Source organism: Bufo bufo, chromosome 9, assembly GCF_905171765.1.
Source record: "Bufo bufo chromosome 9, aBufBuf1.1, whole genome shotgun sequence".
NCBI classification, from domain to species: domain Eukaryota; kingdom Metazoa; phylum Chordata; class Amphibia; order Anura; family Bufonidae; genus Bufo; species Bufo bufo.
In genome coordinates this window covers 156,047,320-156,068,507 of record NC_053397.1, presented here as the reverse complement: position 1 = coordinate 156,068,507, position 21,188 = coordinate 156,047,320, and the positions used below count along the sequence as shown (strand labels likewise).

The window sequence follows — 21,188 nt, the reverse complement described above, 5'->3', positions numbered from 1 at the left end:
AGACATTAAAACATCATTTTTTTGTTTCAAAAATGCTATTATTGTGTTAAAGTGAAATAAATAAATAAAAGTATACATATTAGGTATAGCCGCATCCGTAACAACCAGCTCTATAAAAATATCACATGACCTAACCCCTCAGGTGAACACATTAAAAAAATAAAAAATAAAAACAGTGCCAAAAAAAGCAACACCAAGAGATCAAAATGGCGTATGCCCCCCAAAATAGTACCAATCAAACTATCACCTCATCCCGCAAAAAATGAGACCCTAAGACAATTGCCCAAAAAATTAAAAAACTATGACACTAAGATAATGGAGAGACAAAAATATGATTTTTTTTTGCTTCAAAACTGCTATTATTGTGTTAAAGTGAAAACAAATAAAAAAAAGTAGATATGTGAAGATATCGCTGTGTCCGTAACAACCTGCTTTATAAAAATATCACATGAACTAACTCCACAGGTGAAGGTGAAGCAATTTTTTGACACCTAACATCATTTAAAGTGCAACACCAAGCTTTTAAAAAGGTGTATGCCCCCCAAAATAGTACCACTAAAACTCACCTCGTCCCGAAAAAAATTACCTAAGACAATCGGTCAAAAAATAAAAAAGACTATGACTCTGACTATGGAGACACTAAAACATCTTTTTTTTTTGTTTCAAAAATTCTATTATTGTGTAAAACTTAAATAAGAAAAAGTACACTTATTATGTATTGCCACATCCTTAACGATCTGCTCTATAAAAATGTGACATGACCTAACCCTTCAGGTGAACGCTGAAAAAAATAAAAATAAAATAAATAAAGACTGTGCCAAAACAACCAATTTTTGCCTCATGTCACCTTGCCTCATAAAGTGTAATAATGAATGATCAAAAAAATCATATGTGCCCAAAAATAGTACCAATAAAAACCTCAACTCTGCAAAAAATGAGCCCCTTCACAAGACGATTGGCAGAAAAAAATATATATGGCGTTCAGAAAATGGAGACACAAAAACATATTTTTTTCAAAAATGCTTGACAAATTTGATATCACCGCATCCGTAACAACCTGCTCTATAAAAATAGAGCATAATCTAACCCTCTATAAAAATAGAGCATAATCTAACCTGTCAGATGAACGTTGTAAAAAAAAAAAAGCTAATTTTTTTGTTACCTTGCCTCACAAAAAACGTAATATAGAGCGATTAAAAAATCATATGTACCCCAAAATAGTACCAATAAAACTGTCACCTTATCCCCTAGTTTCCAAAATGGGGTCACTTTTGGGTGTTTCTACTGTAGGGGTGCATCAGGGGGGTTTCAAATGGGACATTGTGTCTAAAAACCAGTGCAGCAAAATCTGCCTTCCAAAAACCATACAGCGCTCTTTTCCTTCTGCACCCTGCCGTGCGCCCTTACATCAGTTTACGACCACGTGTGGGGTGTTTCTGTAAACCTCAGAATCAGGGTAATAAATGTTGAGTTTTGTTTGGCTGTTAACCCTCGATGTGTTAAAGAATAAAATGGATTAAAATGGAAAATCTGCCAAAAAAAGTTAAATTTAGAAATGTAATCTCCATTTTCCTTTAATTCTTGCGGAACACCTAAAGGGTTAATAAAGTTTGTAAAATCAGTTTTGAGTAACTTGAGGAGTGTGGTTTCTACAATGGGGTCATTTATGGGGGGTTTCTATTATGTAAGCCCCACAAAGTGACTTCAGACCTGAACTGGTCCTTAAAAAGTGGGTTTTGAAAATTTTCTTAAAATATTTTAGAATTGCTTATAAAATTCTAAGCCTTCTAACGTCCCCAAAAAATAAAATGAAATTTTCAAAATGATGTAAACATAAAGTAGACATATGGGGAATGTTAAGTAATAAATATTTTATGAAGTATCACTTTCTGTTTTAAAACCAGAGAAATTGAAATTGCGAATTTTTCAACATTTTTTGTAAATTTGGGATTTTTTCATAAATAAAGGTGAAATATATTGACTCAAATTGTCATGAAGTACAGGGTGGGCCATTTATATGGATACACCTTAAAATGGGAATGGTTGGTGATATTAACTTCCTGTTTGTGGCACATTAGTATATGTGAGGGGGGAAACTTTTCAAGATGGGTGGTGACCATGGCGGCTATTTTGAAGTCGGCCATTTTGAATCCAACTTTTGTTTTTTCAATAGGAAGAGGGTCATGTGACACATCAAACTTATTGGGAATTTCACAAGAAAAACAATGGTGTGCTTGGTTTTAACGTAACTTTATTCTTTCATGAGTTATTTACAAGTTTCTGACCACTTATAAAATGTGTTCAATGTGCTGCCCATTGTGTTGGATTGTCAATGCAACCCTCTTCTCCCACTCTTCACACACTGATAGCAACACCGCAGGAGAAATCCTAGCACAGGCTTCCAGTATCCGTAGTTTCAGGTGCTGCACATCTCGTATCTTCACAGCAAAAGACAATTGCCTTCAGATGACCCCAAAGATAAAAGTCTAAGGGGGTCACTGGATATGCAAAATTGCTACATGATGATGTGTTTCCCTCTTTATGCACTGAAGCTGGCACGTTCCCTGAGTTTTTCCAGCAAGATGGTGCACCACCACATTATGGGTGTAAGGTCAGAGCATTCCTAGATGAACAGTTTCCTGGAAAGTGGATTGGTCATCGTGGGCCAGTTGAATGGCCCCCAAGGTCTTCCGATCTGACCCCCTTAGACTTTTATCATTGGGGTCATCTGAAGGCAATTGTCTATGCTGTGAAGATCCGAGATGTGCAGCACCTGAAACTACGGATATATATATGGCGTTCAGAAAATGGAGACACAAAAACATATTTCTTTCAAAAATAATTTATTATGTAAAACTGAAACAAACAAAGAAAGTAGACATATTTTATATCTCCGCATCCGTAACAACCTGCTCTATAAAAATAGAGCATGATCTAACCTGTCAGATGAACGTTGTAAAAAAAAAAAAAAAATTAAAACTGCCATTTTTTTGGTTACCTTGCCTCACTTTTGTTGAGTTTCTACTGTAGGGGTGCATCAGGGGGGCTTCAAATGGGACATTGTGTCTAAAAACCAGTCCAGCAAAATCTGCCTCACAAAAACCATGCGGCAGTCCTTTCCTTCTGCGCCCTGCCGTGCGCCCTTACATCAGTTTACGACCACGTGTGGGGTGTTTCTGTAAACCTCAGAATCAGGGTAATAAATGTTGAGTTTTGTTTGGCTGTTAACACTCGATGTGTTAACCACCTCAGCCCCCAGTGCTTAAACACCCTGAAAGACCAGGCCACTTTTTACACTTCTGACCTACACTACTTTCACCGTTTATTGCTCGGTCATGCAACTTACCACCCAAATTAATTTTACCTCCTTTTCTTCTCACTAATAGAGCTTTCATTTGGTGGTATTTCATTGCTGCTGACATTTTTACTTTTTTTTTATTAATCGAAATTTAACAATTATTTTGCAAAAAAATGACATTTTTTCACTTTTAGTTGTAAAATTTTGCAAAAAAAACGACATCCATATATACATTTTGCTCTAAATTTATTGTTCGACATGTCATTGATAAAAAAAAAATGTTTGGGTAAAAAAAAAATGGTTTGGGTAAAAGTTATAGCGTTTACAAACTATGGTACAAAAATGTGAATTTCCGCTTTTTGAAGCAGCTCTGACTTTCTGAGCACCTGTCATGTTTCCTGAGGTTCTACAATGCCCAGACAGTACAAACACCCCACAAATGACCCCATTTCGGAAAGTACACACCCTAAGGTATTCGCTGATGGGCATAGTGAGTTCATAGAACTTTTTATTTTTTGTCACAAGTTAGCGGAAAATGATGATTTTTTTTTTTTTCTTACAAAGTCTCATTCCACTAACTTGTGACAAAAAATAAAAACTTCTATGAACTCACTATGCCCATCACGAAATACCTTGGGGTGTCTTCTTTCCAAAATGGTGTTATTTGTGGGGTGTTTGTACTGCCCTGGCATTTGAGGGTCTCCGCAATCATTACATGTATGCCCAGCATTAGGAGTTTCTGCTATTCTCCTTATATTGAGCATACAGGTAATGAGATTTTTTTTTTCCGTTCAGCCTCTGGGCTGAAAGAAAAAAATGAACGGCACAGATTTCTTCATTCGCATCGATCAATGTGGATGAAAAAATCTCTGCCAAAAAAAGAAAAAGGAGGGGAAAGGCGTCTGCCAGGACATAGGAGCTCCGCCCAACATCCATACCCACTTAGCTCGTATGCCCTGGCAAACCAGATTTCTCCATTCACATCAATCGATGTGGATGAATAAATCATTGCCAGGATTTTTTTTTTTATATATACAAAGTGTTTGCCAAAGTATATGAACACCGCCACCTCCTCAGCTCATATGCTTTGGCAAACGTATCTTTTACTGCAGAGGAGAAATCTCGTCTTGCAGCGCCGCATACACCGACTTGCGTGTAATCTGACAGCAGCGCAATGCTTCTGTCCGAATGCACATCAGTGCTGCAGCTAGTCGATCGGTTGGTCCACCTGGAAGGTAAAAAAAAACAAAAAAGAAAAAACCAGGCCGCAAAGCAATAACTTTATTAACTTTAGAACAGAACATATTAACTTTTTTTTTACTTTTTTACTTACCGGTAATTTTTTTTTTGTTTAGTTTTTTTTACCTTTATAGAACAAACCTCTCCTTCCCCATGGGACAATGTGCAAAGCGCAAATCGCCCAAAGATGTGGCAAAGTACGTTATGCACTTTATTCCAGGTGAAAGGAGAGGTTTGCAGCAGCTGTGAGTAAAAGGGCCCTAATAGCCCTGTGTGCCTGTCCTGTGAGATGCAATCCCTATGCTAGGTGTACCTGTGTGTGGTACTTCCGGAAACACTCTCCTAAGCATAGGGTAGGGTGGTCAGGGCAGTCAGGACAGAAATAGCGGGTGTCACGCCTTATTCCACTCCTGCTACAGACACGACATTTTTTTCGGGGTGGCGGTTGGGTTGAGGTACCAGCAACGACACTGGGGAAATGTCGCTCATGTAGACGGCTAACTACACTGGTGGATGGGGCCACGGAACCTCCTGGGTAAAGGAGGTTCTCGATGATCTCTTCCTGGAATTTGAGGAAGGATCCTGTTCTCCCAGCCTTACTGTAGAGAACAAAACTATTATACAGCGCCAATTGAATTAAATATACAGACACCTTCTTATACCAGCGTCTGGTTCTGCGGGAAACTAAATAGGGAGCCAACATCTGGTCATTGAAGTCCACCCCTCCCATGAGCGCATTATAGTCGTGGACTGAAAAGGGGCTTTTCAATGACACGGGTTGCCCTTTCAATTTGGATTGTCGTGTCTGCGTGAATGGAGGAGAGCATGTAAACGTCACGCTTGTCTCTCCATTTCACCGCGAGCAGTTCTTCGTTACACAAGGCAGCCCTCTCCCCCCTTGCAAGACGGGTGGTTACAAGCCGTTGGGGGAAGCCCACGCGACTAGTTCGCGCGGTGCCACAGGCGCAAATCCGTTCTAGAAACAAATGCCTAAAGAGGGCCACACTTGTGTAAAAATTGTCCACATAAAGATGGTACCCCTTGCCGAATAAGGGTGACACCAAGTCCCAGACTGTCTTCCCACTGCTCCCCAGGTAGTCAGGGCAACCGACCGGCTCCAGGGTCTGATCTTTTCCCTCATAGATCCGAAATTTGTGGGTATAGCCTGTGGCCCTTTCACAGAGCTTATACAATTTGACCCCATACCGGGCACGCTTGCTTGGGATGTATTGTTTGAAGCCAAGGCGCCCGGTAAAATGTATTAGGGACTCGTCTACGCAGATGTTTTGCTCAGGGGTATACAAATCTGCAAATTTCTGGTTGAAATGGTCTATGAGGGGCCGAATTTTGTGGAGCCGGTCAAAAGCTGGGTGGCCTCTGGGACGGGAGGTGGTGTTGTCGCTAAAATGCAGAAAACGCAGGATGGCCTCAAATCGTGTCCTGGACATAGGAGCAGAGAACATGGGCATGTGATGAATCGGGTTCGTGGACCAATATGACCGCAATTCATGCTTTTTTGTCAGGCCCATGTTGAGGAGAAGGCCCAGAAAAATTTTAAGTTCGGAAACTTGGACTGGTTTCCACCGGAAAGGCTGGGCATAATGGCTTCCCGGGTTTGCGGTTATAAATTGTGTGGCATACCGGTTTGTCTCTGCCACGACTAAGTCCAAGAGCTCCACAGTCAAGAACAGCTCAAAAAATCCCAGGGCCGAACCGATTTGAGCCGTCTCAACCCGAACTCCAGACTGGGCGGTGAAAGGGGGAACTACAGGTGCGGCTGAAGTTGGTGACTGCCAATCAGGGTTTGCCAGCACCTCAGGGATTCTAGGGGCTCTACGGGCCTGTCTGCGCGGTGGCTGCGACGGGGTAACTACTGCACGTGCCACCGTACCAGCTTCAACTGCCCTTCTGGTGCTCGCTACTTCACCAGGTTGTACGGCAGTGCTGGTACTAGGTCCAGGAAGGGCTGCGCTGCTGGTGTATGCCTCACCACGTGATCCGGCAGCGACAGCCCCACTCTGCTGCTCTTGAAGCGGATCCTGCGTAACCTGTGGTCTAGCGACACAGGGCCGGGTACGTCTGGTGCTGCCAGGGACCTCAACCTCCTCGTCTGAACTTTGGGTCAGAGAGCCACTGCTTTCTACAGGTTCATATTCTGACCCGCTAGATTCGTCAGATGAGGGTTCCCATTCCTCATCCGACTGGGTCAGAATCCTGTAGGCCTCTTCAGAAGAATACCCCCTGTTTGACATTTTGGACTACTAAATTTAGGGGTATTCCCTGAGACTACCCAAGAAAAAAAGCAAACCTGTCTTACAAAGGGGAGGCTAGCGAAGTACCGGAGGCCGCTGCGGTTGATAAAAAATATCAAAACTGATTTTTTTATCGCCGCAGTGCGTGTAAAGTGAATGTGCAGTGATCAAAAAATAATAATTTTTTGTCACTGCGGTGGGGCGGGCGTGGGTGAACGCACGTGTGGGCGACCGATCAGGCCTGATCGGGCAAACACTGCGTTTTGGGTGGAGGGCGAGCTAAGGTGACACTAATACTATTATAGATCTGACTGTGATCAGTTTTGATCACTTACAGATACTATAAAAGTACAAATGCTGATTAGCGATACGCTAATCAGCGAATAAAAGTGACTGCGGTGCGGTGGGGTGGGCGCTAACTGACGCTAACTACCTAACCAAGGGGCCTAAACTTTCCCTAAAACCTAACAGCCAATACTAGTGAAAAAAAAAAGTGACAGTTTACACTGATCACTTTTTGTCTTTCACTAGTGATTGACAGGGGCGATCAAAGGGGTGATCAAAGGGTTAATTGGGGTGCAGGGGGGTGATCTGGGGCTAAGGTGTAGTGTTGGTGCTACTCACAGTTCAGTCTGCTCCTGTGCTGGATCCAACCGACGAAAAGGACCAGCACAGGAGCAGAGAAGCCATATAACAGATCATATTTACTAATATGATCTGTTATATGGCTTGTGATTCGATTTTTTAAAAATCAGCAACCTGCCAGCGACGATCATTGGCTGGCAGGTTGCTGATGCAATTCTCCTCGAACTTTTGCCGGCCCGCGATGCGCATGCGCGGGCCGGCTGTGACCGAAATCTCGCGTCTCGCGAGAGGACGCGCCGGCGCGTCCACTCGGAATGAAACAACCACCTCCAGGACGCGTCTGTGCGTACAGCGGTCCGGAGGTGGTTAAAGAATAAAATGGATTAAAATGGAAAATCTGCCAAAAAAAAGTTAAATTTAGAAATGTAATCTCCATTTTCCTTTAATTCTTGCGGAACACCTAAAGGGTTAATAAAGTTTGTAAAATCAGTTTTGAGTAACTTGAGGAGTGTGGTTACTACAATGGGGTCATTTATGGGGGGGGTTCTATTATGTAAGCCCCACAAAGTGACTTCAGACCTGAACTGGTCCTTAAAAAGTGGGTTTTGAAAATGTTCTTAATTTTTTTTAGAATTGCTTCTAAAATTCTAAGCCTTCTAACGTCCCCAAAAAATAAAATGACATTTACAAAATGATGCAAACATAAAGTAGACATATGGGGAATGTTACGGTAAGTAATAAATATTTTATGAGGTATCACTTTCTGTTTTAAAAGCAGAGAAATTGAAATTGCAAATTTTTCAACATTTTTTGTAAATTGGGGATTTTTTCATAAATAAAGGTGAAATATATTGACTCAAATTTATGACTGTCATGAAGTACAATGTTTCACGAAAAAAAAATCTCAGAATTGCTTGGATAAATAAAAGCGTTCCAAAGTTATCACCACATAAAGGGACACGTCAGATTTGCAAAAACTTGCCTGGGCAGGAAAGTGAAAACTGGCCCGGGTTAGAAGGGGTTAAAATTTTAATATTCTGCTATTTTGTTAAACTTTTTTTTTTTACTTTTTATTTATAACTATTACCCCCCTTTTGGGGCTAGAACCCTTGTCCTAGTCACCCTTATAGAGATCTATTAGGGTGAATAAGACTTTACACTGTCACTGCTGCCCTGTGCTTTGTGCGCACAGCAGCAGTGAGCTTACCATGGGAGCCATGGAAGGCTTCAATGGCGTCCTGGCTGCCATGGTAATCGATCGGAGCCCCGCGATTTTACTACAGGGAGCTAAAACTGCCACCAATGGGGGGTCAGTAAGAATCCGGCGATACCACATATGCATAATTTTTCTTGTGTTTTGATTTCTTTTAGTCGCTATATTCTGACCCTTATAACTTTTTTGTAGTTATGTGTACAGAGCTGTGTGAGGGCTAATTTTTTGCGGACTAATCTGTACTTTTCAGCGATACCATTTTGGGGTGCGTTCGACCTTTTCATCATTTTGTATCTTATTTTATGTGTGAGGAGAAGAGACCAAAAAACTGAGTTGGCGATTTTCCATTTTGCCTTTTTCCATATGGGATAAATATTTTTATATTTTCATAGTACAAGCGTGTCTGCACAACTTGATACCCATGATGTGTATTTTTTATATAATTTTTTTATTTTAGTGAAAGGGGAGTGATTCATTTTTATATTTTTATTTTATTTCTAAAAACTAATTTTTTTTTTACGCTTTTTTTTTTTTTATAGCTCCCATAGGAACTATAACAAGCAATTATTGGATTGCTATTCTCATAGACTCCCAATGCATTAGCATTGATGTCTATGAGGATTTAACTGTTTCTATGGAGCCCTGACACAGGCAGGGGCTCCATACAAAAGGGCGGATGCTAACAAGCTCTGGCTCTCCTGATCTCCGACAGGGGGAGCCAGAGCACACCCAGAAGCGAGCACTTCCGGGTTTTCATGCACTCAGATGCTGTGGTCAGGTGTGACCATGGCATTTGAAGCGCCAAAAGTCTGCGACCGGCATTACCACTGTTCGTGGACATTAGCCGCTGATGCCTGCTGTGTGAAACAGCAGGCACCCCGCGGCTATGGCGCCGGCTCTGCTTGAGAGTGAGCGCCATTTTTAAATGCCAGACTGCCAACATATTTTTATGTGGGGCGGGAAGGTGTTCAAATATGCAAATTAGCCTTTAGGAGCAATAGGGGCATTGCCGTTACACCTAGAGGCTCTGCTCTCTCTGCAACTGCTGCACCCTCTCCACTCCATTGACAGGGTCAGGCGTTATGAAGTTTTCACTGCCTGGTTCTGTCAAAGTGCTGAGGACGAAGCAGTTGCAGAGAGAGCAGAGCATTTAGGTGTAACAGCAACACTCCCGTTGCTCCTAGAGGTTCATTTGCAACACAGATGCCTTTAGCTGCCAAGTGTACATGCAACAGACCAGCCAGTTTCATAAGTACAAATCTGCTGACATGTGCCCTTTAAATACCACCACTGGCCTCCTGCTAGTGATGATGCCTAAAACAGTGGCTATTGATAATTACAGTCAGATAACATAGCTGGTCCAAATTGAATAACAGCACTAGGCTCCTACTGGTAATATCAGGTAGACCGATAGGTTACTGGCCAGATAGCAGCCCAATATACACTACTCACAAAAAGTTAGGGATATTTGGCTTGTGGGTGAAATTTCAGGATGAACCTAAAATGTACTCTAAGCTTTACAGGTGAACTTAATCTGACCTTCTCTAAACTTTTGAATGCACTTGTCCAACTGTTCAGTGTTTCAGTAATTTCTGCACAACTTGCTGTTTTCTATCTACTTGTATGACTAGTCAGTATAGTCAGTGGCATATCCGTTTGGTGCATTTTTGTCTGTGATTTATATGATTGTATTTTCATCCGCACAATGCTTCATTGTGTATAGGATACCTTAGTGGTGCATGTGGACCGCGCCAACATCCTCCATTGTATGCATTTTTTTGCTGGGGATAGTCGTTTGCTGCGGTCCACATGCGGTGGGACTGCTCCCCCAATGAAAAACACGCTACAGTGTTTGGGGTTTGAGCAGCTCCCCCATATTTGCCACGATATGTTTGTAATTTTGTTTTTTATGTAGTGTATATGCCTTCACTTGGCATTTAAGCACTTTTTTGCACCTGGTAACCTCCATCACATGGTCTGATATGGGTGTGGCTTACAGTCTTGCTTTGTTCACATTGCATTAGTTGTCCTGCTATGCGGCTGTGAGCTGGATTTCATCACCGTCAGACCTTGTTCACACCATAGGTAGCGTAGTGGTAGGAACCCTTGCCATGCTGAGTGACCGTGACGTGGTGCATGATGGGCTCCGATATCTTCCTGACAGGAATATATTGGCAAAAGTCTCAGCTTTTAATATCTACTTGTATGACTAGCCTAGCCAGTATAGTCAGTGGCATATCCGTTTGGTGCATTTTTGTCTGTGATTTATATATTTGGCTTGTGGGTGAAATTTCAGGATGAACTTAAAATGTACTCTAAGCTTTACAGGTGAACTTAATGTGACCTTCTCTAAACTTTTGAATGCACTTGTCCAACTGTTCAGTGTTTCAGTAATTTCTGCACAACTTGCTGTTTTCTAACAAGGAGCTTAATGGCAAAATTCATAACAGGTGTTTGATCCATGAATCGCCCAATATATTTCCTGGTTCAATTAGAATTGGTATTTAAACAGTCCTCCTCATCATGCTGTTCACATTTTGAGATCATGAGACCAAGACGACACCTAACAATTGATCAACAGTACCTCACCATTGCAAGGCTTCAACAGATACAGAGAGACTGAAATAGTCATAGAAAGGCATAGAAGTGGACGTCCTTTGGCCACATCCTACACCGATGACCGCTTCATTGTGAACAATGCCTTGCGAAAACCGGATAAGGAATGCCACACAACTCCAGGCACATTTAAGAGAGGCAAGAGGCACCCAAGTGTAACGTCAGACCATTCAAAACTGTTTACATGAGCGTGGTCTGCGTGCTAGACAACCTGCAGGGGTATCTGACCACAGTTGTCAATGGCAAGGGAGCATCTACGTTGTAAAAGGGACCAGTGGGCCTCAGTGCTGTTCACTGATGAGAACTGGATTCACGCTGAGCAGAAATGTGGCCGCCAATGATGTTGACATCCAGGAGAGCGCTATGCATCAGCCACTGTTGTCAACAGACAAGCCTTGGGTGGTGGTGGTGTTACAGTGTGGGCAATTGTGTTTAGTCAATACAAAACTGCCCTACACTTTGTGAATGGTGCAGTGACAAACCCATACTACTTGAATAACATCATTAATGCAGTCATTGTGCCTCTGCACAATGGGAACGGCTGCTAGAGACTAGGGCGCCACCAATGGAGTGGCATGCACTTTCTCTAGACCTGAATCCCATTGAAAATCTATGGGATCAGCTAAGTCGCCTTGTAGATGCTCGTAACTTTGTTCCCCAGAGCCTCAAAAAAATGAGGGCCACCCTTCAGGAAGAGTGGGATGCCATGCTTCAGCAGACAATAAGTCGACTTGTGAACAGCATGAGACGTCGTGGTCAAGCCACATGATAAGTTATTGAGACATTGAAATTTTTTGTGGGTGTATACCCACCACTGGTGTTGGCTTTTGTTTCAATAAATTGCTTGAGATGAGGAAATCACCATGGCATGCTTTTACTTACCGTAAATGCCCTACTTTCATTACATAATATCACTGGAGCAGGAACGCTTTACATTTTCCATAAATTTCACCTGAAAGCCAAATATCCCTAACTTTTTGTGAGGAGTATGTGAAAGTGACAATCTAGTAACATAACTGAAGTCTAATTCAGTCACAGTATGATGGTTTCATTCAATAATTGCGTGGCAACATTATTTGTTCACTGTACTGTATTATTTTTTTGGTCACTGTATAGTAGTATTATTTGTCTATGGAGAAAGTGGGAGCCAATTCATATTGATCTACTAAGGGCATGGAAAGTAACTGTACGAATATGTCGGTCAATCTGAACCACAGAGCACACAGGAGGTGTGGGGAGCTAAATCTATCAAAACTTTTCAACCCTGACAAGATTATTTCTTTTAGGCACATGACCATATGTATTGTGCAGGCCGCAAACAGAGGATCTTCAAAATACGGATACAAGCTGTGTGCATGCTGCCTACTCTTGTCCGCAAAAAGGACAAGAATAGGATATGTTCTATAATTTCCAGGACAGAAACATGTATGCGGATAGCACACGGATGACATCTGTGTGCTATCCACATTTTTTGCGGCCCCATAGAAATGAATGGAGGAACAATACGGATGTGTGAATAAGGCGTAAAAGTACGCACAGCACATAAAATGTAATTTAAAAAAACATGTGATGTGAGGGATAATTGTGCAGACATTTTGTCCTTTTATTATGGTACAACTCACTATTAATTTGTTTGCTGCTTCCTTTATTTTGTCAACTTTAGCTTCTGATAGCCCCTTAATGTTACACAAGGCTTTTTTCGTGGTCATCTGAATGCCTTTTACTGTGCATATTCCTACAGATTTCAGCTTCTTAATATCTGCAACATTCTGTTGAACAAAATCATACATATGTAAAAAAGAAATAAGCAAAGGAATTAGTTTTACACTTTCCCAAATAAATAAAAATAGAATAAAATATAAATGGAATGGTTTATTAAACATTGTCACATTAGCTAATATTCTTGTCAGCTTTTTTTCAAGTATTTAATAAAAATATTCATGCAAATACAGTCTTAGATTTTATTGTGTTCTCTTCCCTGTATAAAATAACATTTGTAAAGAACATAAAATGATGTAGAATAACCGTATTTTGGACTATAAGATGCACCGGACTATAAGACAAAGCTAGATTTTGAGGAGGAAAATAAGAAAAAAATATTTTCCATCAGATCTCAGAGCAGACCACCAAATCAGACCCCATTCTTCATCACACCTCAAATCAGACCCTCATGAAACCCCCAAGCTCCATCAACCTCAGATCAGCCCCCCATCAGACACCCCTGCCTCCATCAGCCTCAGATCAGACCCCCTCATCAGATCACCAAGCCTCCATCAGCCTCAGATTAGACCCCCATCAGACTCAGATCAGACTCCCCATCAGCCTCAGGTCAGACCCCATCAAAACTCAGATTGGACCCCCCAACTCCCATCAGCCTCAGATCGGACCCCCATTAGACTTTTAAAAAAAAATACACTTACCTTGCTTGCTCCGGATGCCTCTGCCACTCACTCAGGGCTCCTTGGTCCTCTTCCTACCTGTGCTGCACTGAGGGCTGTCGTACAGTCAGGTCATAGTGCACGTGGGGAAAAAGTGACTGCGTCTTATAAAGCGAATCTGTCGAAAATCCAGCAGGCCAGCAGTATTACAGGGTTGCAAGAGCTTTTAATTAGCCTGCTACTGCGATTTAAATGTGGGGCGGGAGGCGGCAGTTAAGCATTCATAGTACGTCCATAGTACGCAGCTGCTGCTGCCTGATTCCACTCCATAGAAGAGGAAGGGGGAGGAGAGCAGTTCTCCTTCTCCGTTGCACTGCCGCCTGCACCTACTGCTGATTAGTGGTGTTCACCGGCGGAAACTGCCGCCTCCACCAATAAGCTTACCCCCTCCCCCCAGTCCCTCCAGCCATGAGCACACTGGACTCTGCTACATCCCAGCCTCTCAGTCCGCACACACAATAGCCCGCTGTGCTCCAGCACTTCTCCAACTCCCCCGGACTTCTCCCCTCCCGATGCTCACCTTCTTCTCGGCCTCGTCAGTGCCCGCAGCTCCGGATCCCGTCACTCAGCCAGGGCCGCTTCCTCTCCAGTGACCCCGCAACGCGCGCCCACCAGACACTGACCCTCAGCATCGGGAATCCACAACTTTCAGGCAAGCCCCGCTTCCTGAACACTTCTCCCCCTAAGATTGGAGGATTCCAGAAAAAAACACACCCACAACTGTGTCTCAAATAGGACTATAACCCCACTCATCCATAAGAATGCACCCATGTACTGCAGTACATGGGTGCATTCCTAAAGGGGTTGTCCGAGTTATTTTTTTGTTCTTTGTATGTTTCTAACTAGCCAAATGAAAGGACTTTACAAATCACTTACTTTATCTCCAGTTGCTGGTTTCTCAGATTTCACCGAGGGTCATATAACCTGTGATGTCAGCTTCTCTCCCTGCTCGGATGATGATTCGTGCACAAGCCTGAAAGAGCAGAAGTGTGTCTGTACACTGTGATGGCCACGCCCCCTTCACTGCCGGTTGCTGTCTGCTCTCTCCCTGGATTCGTAACCCCTTCAGATGCACAGGCTCAGGGCTGAAGGCTTTACTGAGTAGCTGCATGCAGTGAGTAGACAAATGCTGGGCACAGGAGCTCACAGACTAGAGGAGTTCTGCACAAGAACAGGTAGGGAAAAGATCCTGTGTTTATCAGCAGTGTCATTGTACAGCTGGGACTTGTAGTCCTACACATACAACATGTTGCTGAGTCTCCCAGCAGGCAGACATGTCATTTAGGGCAGCTCTTGTATTCACTCTCTTTGCAGAACAGGGGGAGCGGCAGTGATTGTTGTTATTGCAGGTAAACAAGCCAGAAGAGAACCAGGGAAATGAGGAAATATATATTTTTGTACTTAAAACTTGCTTAGCTCAGTTATATATTGCTGCCCATCAGATTTACAGTGCTATATATTTTTTTTTCATAACTCGGACAACCCCTTTAGGATGAGGGGGTTATAGTCACATTTAATATAAACACATGTCAATTACATTACAGTCTCTGGACAGTATTAATATTAAATGTGACTATAACCCCCCTCATCCTTAAAAATACACGCATGTCCTGCAGTAAATAGATGCATTCTTATGGATGAGGAGGGTTATAGTCATTTTTTTATATAAACACAGGCCAATTACATTATAGTCTCTGGACAGTGCTAATATTAAATGTGACTATAACCCCCTCATCTTTAAGAATAGACCCATGTACTGCAGTACATGGGTGTATTCTAAAAGATGAGGGGGGTTATAGTCACATAACAGTGCGTCATCCAAAGATCTCCCAAATATCTTCATAACAGTGTGTCATCCGTAGATCCCCCATAACAGTGTAAACTATTATTATTATTTTGAGATATATATATATATATATATATATATATATATATATATAGATAGATAGAGAGAGAGAGTGGCACAACTGACCCACAAATAATGGTTGGTGCTCTGATCGATATGACACCTCCAATCACGTGCAAAATTATGTATTAGAAAAGTCGATCGGCACTCAATATCTGTTTCACGCTGATAGCATTTTAAGACTAAAACAATAAAACAATGAAAATGCAATTGCAAATTGTTCACACTAAAAACAAAATACACAATAATAATTTAAATCCAGAAATACGTATGGGTTGACCTAATAATTTAGTCCATTTGTGATTGTATATCAACCAAAGTCCTGCATAGAACTAATTCGAATGTCAGTGCAGATAATCTATAATAATCGCAGCAGGCTGATCGTATGTTTCATCCGATTATTTAGTTCCGATTATTATTTGCGATTTTTATATGAATACATATTCATTTGGAATATCGATGCAACCTAATCCTGTATTGGAATATGAATATGAAGATAAATAGGTCAGCACTCGCTTGGATGCACGCCGCACGGGACCAATTTCAACGTGCAATGAAGTAAAGGATCCCAGCAGAAGTGACTTGATGCTCATAAGAAATTTATTGCAATTCGCAAAGTAACAATATGTCCCATATTCTAGGATGCGTTTCGGCTATGGTAGCCTTTTTCAACCTGTTGAAAAAGGCTACCATAGCCGAAATGCGTCCTAGAATATGGGACATATTGTTACTTTGCAATAAATTTCTTATGAGCATCAAGTCACGTCTGCTGGGATCCTTTACTTCATTGGAATATGAATAGACGTGAATCCTATATTGAACTTATATGATGGTTGCTGAGCAAAAGTCCCACGTAAATAAGGAAAATCGTGTCCAATTTTTTATATAATGTTCATCCGATTGGTGATAATGTGATTTTGATATTATTATACGTGCGATTTTTCGTGAGATTTTTTGTGAATTATCCCAACATATTTGTTTTCAGGATCTCTACAGAATTCGATTTTAACACTTTAAACTTTAGCACATACATGCGGTACTCACTAATAGATGCAGTGCTCCAGACTAAAAAAAAATACCTAGTAGCCATTAGCTCCTGAACTGAAAAATTTAGGAGCCAAATAAAAAATTTTATCGCCAAATCGAAACCGAATCAAAATTTTGGTATCGTGACAACGCTACGCCGATCAGTCCGGCGTAGGGTTGTTTCAATACCAAAATTTTGATTCGCTTTCGTCACCATAAAAAAGTATTGCGATACTATATACCACGCGGAAAAAAAAAAAACACCAAAAAAAGCCGCGTGCATTTCGCATTTTATGAAACGTTCGGCCCATAAAAGAACAGTCCTATCCTATTTTTTGGGGTGACAAGGCGACTAAAAAATGGTGAATCGCATGGTTTTTATTTATTTATTTCTGTTACGGCGCTCACCGCATAGGAGATATTTTGTAATAATTTAATAGTTTGGACTTTTCGGACTCAGCGCTATGTAATATGTTTATTTATTTATTGTTTATATATTTTATATGTAAAATTGGGAAAGGGGGGATTTAAACTTAATATTTTAGGGTACTTTCACACTAGCGTTTTTCATTTCCGGCATAAAGCTCCGTCACAGGGGCTCTATACCGGAAAAGAACTGATCAGGTATATCCCAATGCATTCTGAATGGAGAATAATCAGTTCAGGAAGCATCAGGATGTCTTCAGTTCAGTCATTTTGACTGATCAGGCAAAAGAGAAAACCGTAGCATGCTACGGTTTTATCTCCGGCGAAAAAAAACTGAAGACTTTTTCCCCATAGGAATGTATTAGTGCCAGATCCGGCATTCAAAATACCGGAATGCCGGATCCGTCAATGACAAGCGGAGAGATGGATTCGTTCTTGCAATGCATTTGTGAGATGGATCCGCATCCGGATGCGTCTCACAAATGCTTTCAGTCACATCCAGATTGGCGGATCCGGCAGGCAGTTCCGACGACGGAACTGCTTGCCGGATCACACTGCCGCAAGTGTGTAGCCTTAGTGTTTGTGTTTTTTTTACTTACTATTAGCCCCCTTAGGGGCTGGAACACTTGTCCTATTCACCCTTAGGCCCCTTTCACATGGGCGAGATTTCTGCACTGAATCCGGACCCATTCACTTCTATGGGGCTGTGCACATGAGCGGTGATTTTCACGCATCATTTGTGCGTTGCGTGAAAATCGCAGCATGCTCTATCTTGTGCGTTTTTCACGCAACATAGGCCCTATAGAAGTTAATGGGGCTGCGTGAAAATCGCAAGCATCCGCAAGCAAGTGCGGATGCGGTGCGATTTTCACGCATGGTTGCTAGGATGAAAGTCTATTCACTGTGTTATTTTCCCTTATAACATGGTTAAAAGGGAAAATAATAGCATTCTTTAATACAGAATGCTTTGTAGAAGGTCAATTGAGGGTTAAAAAAAATAAATAAAATGAACTCACCTCCTCCAATTGATCGCGTAGCTGCCGGTCTCCTGTTCTTTCTTCAGGACCTGTCAAAGGACCTGTGGTGACATCACTGTGCTCATCACATGGTACATCACATTATCCATCACCATGGTAATGGACCATGTGATGAGCTCAGTGACGTCACCACAGGTCCTTTGACAGGTCCTGAAGAAAGAACAGGAGACCAACAGCTACGCGATCAATTGGAGGAGGTGAGTTAATTTTTATTAATTTTTTTAACCCTCATTGGCACTGCCCCACCTATGTTTATTATACTGGGGTGTTGGGGGGGGGGTGCACTGCGCACCAATGTTTATTATACTGGGGTGTTGGGGGGGCGCACTGCGTCACCAATGTTTATTATACTAGGGTGTAGGGGGGGCGGGGAGGGGGCGCACTGCGCCACCAATGTTTATTATACTGGGGTGTGGGGGGTGCACTGGGCCACCAATGAAGATAACTGACCTGTTAATACAAATACAGGAGGCGGGTGTCGGAATCAAATAGCCGGCACCCGACCTCTATGACAGGGAGCTGCGATCCTCTGCAGTTAACCCCTCAGGTACCGCACCTGAAGTGTTAACTGCTGCTGATCGCAGCTCCCTGTCATAGAGGTCGGGTGCCGGCTGTATTTGTATTAACAGGTCAGTTATCTTCATTGGTGGCACAGTGGCCACAGCCCCTCCCCTCATCCTCCCGTCTCTCTTCCTATTGGCGGCGGCAACACAGGGGGAGGGAGAGACTCCTTCTACACTGCGCTGCTGTGAAGAACATTGGCGGCGGGCCAGAGAACTATCATCTCCTGTGCCCCGCCGCTGTATTCAACGGCAAAGCTGCGGCGGCGGGTCCAAAAGTCTTGTCACCATTTGTAAATTCTAAGTCGCATTGGCGACCATTTTGGTCGCCATCTGGAGCCCTGAGATGGGTTTTCCCGGGTGTTTGTCCGTGCTGTGTGGCGTCCCACGTGTAAAACAGACGGTGTACGCTTACCTCTGAGATCCCAATAATGTCTCGTGAGATTACCGCAGGTGTGTAGCTCAATTGGAGGCTTTGTCATCACATCAAATTTTCTGTGTTTTTTCCACTATTCGCTGCAGAGTGGGAGGCTCTTGTTAGTTTGTTGTTATAATCGCTTGAAAGATTGATGGAAAAGATTATCTATGCCGGCATAATGTGGTCGATCTTCCTATAGATGAGGAGGTATTTTCCAATGGCAACCACTGATGAAGGAGCAGGTCTAACAAAGCTCCGAAACGCGTCTGGTTGTCATTGGAAAATACCTCATCATCTATAGGAAGATCGACCACATTATGCCGGCATAGATAATCTTTTCCATCAATCTTTCAAGCGATTATAACAACCAAGTAACAAGAGACTCCCACTCTGCAGCGAATAGTAAAAAAAAACACCGAAAATTCGATGTGATGACGATGTGATTGCAAAGCCTCCAATTGAGCTACACACCTGCGGTAATCTCATGAGACATTATTGGGATCTCAGAGGTAAGCGTACACCGGCTGTTTTACACGTGGGACGACACACAGCACGGACAAACACCCCGAGAAACCCATCTATTAGTGAGTACCGCATGTATGTGTGAAAGTTTAAAATGTTAAAATCGAATTCTGTAGAGATCCTGAAAACGAATATGTTGGGATAATTCACGAAAAATCTCACGAAAAATTGCACGTATAATAATATCCAAATCGCATTATCACCAATCGGATGAACATTATATAAAAAATTGGACGCGATTTTCCTTATTTACGTAGGACTTTTGCTCAGCAACCATCATTTAGGTTCAATATAGGATTCACGTCTATTCATATTCCAATACAGGATTAGGTTGCATCGATATTCCAAATGAATATGTATTCACATAAAAATCGCTAATAATAATCGCAACAAAATAATCGGATGAACAATACTATCAGCCTGCTGGGATTATTATAGATTATCCGCACTGACATTCAAATTAGGTCTATGCAGGACTTTGGTTGATATACAAGCACAAATGGACTAAATTATTAGGTCAACCCATACGTATTTCTGGATTTTAATTATTATTAGGCCTCATGCACACGACCGTTGTGTGCATCCGCGGCCGTTGTTCCGTTTTCCGTGTTTTTCTGTGGACCCATTGACTTTCAATGGGTCTGTGGAAAAATCGGAAAATGCACCGTTTTTCATCCGCGTCCGTGATCCGTGTTTCCTGTCCGTCAAAAAAATATGACCTGTCCTATTTTTTTCACGGACAACGGTTCGCGGACCCATTCAAGTCAATGAAAAACCACGGATGCACACAAGATTGTCATCCGCGTCCGTGATCCGTGTCCATTTTTTTTCAATAATTTTAAAGGCAAACTTGACTTTTTTCACTTTTCATGTCCGTGGATCCTCCAAAAATCAAGGAAGACCCACGGAAGAAAAAACGGACACGGATCACGGAACGACATAAGCCGTTTTTGCGGACTGCAAAAAAAACGGACGTGTGCATGAGGCCTTATTGTGTATTTTGTTTTTAGTGTGAACATTTTGCAATTGCATTTTCATTGTTTTATTCTTTTATTATTAAAATGCTATCAGCGGGGGCGTGGCTAAAGGCCGACATGAGCGCACGCACTTGAAGACTGCTCCGTGCCCCGTATAGAGTCCTGGCATACTGGCCACCCACAACATTGAGTGGCAAGTGCAAAAGAAGAGAAGGCCTGGGAAGTTGGCGATGGGTCCCAGCAAAGCGCAGTCGGCGGCTGAAAAGCTGAAAGAATATGTGAGGCAAGAGGCCCAAAATGGCGCCGCCGCTCCTGCTACACCGCGAGCGGCGGTCACGCGAGGTCAAGCAGCGCAGCAGTCAGAGGCGGCAGGTACGGGAGAGCCTGAGCTTACTTTAAAAACTGTCTCTGATCAGCTTTTAACAGCGATCTCTACATGTCAGACCTCACTTACTTGTAAAATAGAGGAAGTGAAGGTGGACCTGGGCTTGCTAAGGCAAGATGTGCAACAGCTCAGGGAGCGAGTGCGTCACACAGAAGACAGGGTCTCGGCTTTAGAAGATCTTACTAGACCACTTGCTGGCAGAGTGCTCAATGTGGAAAGGTCTGTGAGCCTATGGCAGCAAAAATGTGATGACCTTGAGAACAGAGCCAGACGCAATAACGCCAGGATCC

The 21,188-nt window shown here is 42.5% G+C and overlaps 1 protein-coding gene across 1 annotated transcript in view; it reads right to left on the bottom strand.

Moving 5' to 3' along the window:
* Window positions 1–19,507, bottom strand: part of DMC1 (DNA meiotic recombinase 1) — a 301,837-nt gene extending 282,330 nt beyond the window's left edge. Inside the window, exons 1-3 of the mRNA XM_040408781.1 lie at window positions 19,486–19,507; window positions 14,265–14,323; window positions 12,826–12,972 (exon numbers count right to left, since the gene is read on the bottom strand). Coding sequence (XP_040264715.1) covers window positions 12,826–12,972; window positions 14,265–14,323; window positions 19,486–19,507 — 228 coding nt within the window. The remainder of the gene's footprint in view (window positions 1–12,825; window positions 12,973–14,264; window positions 14,324–19,485) is intronic.
* Window positions 19,508–21,188: the final 1,681 nt, after the last annotated feature.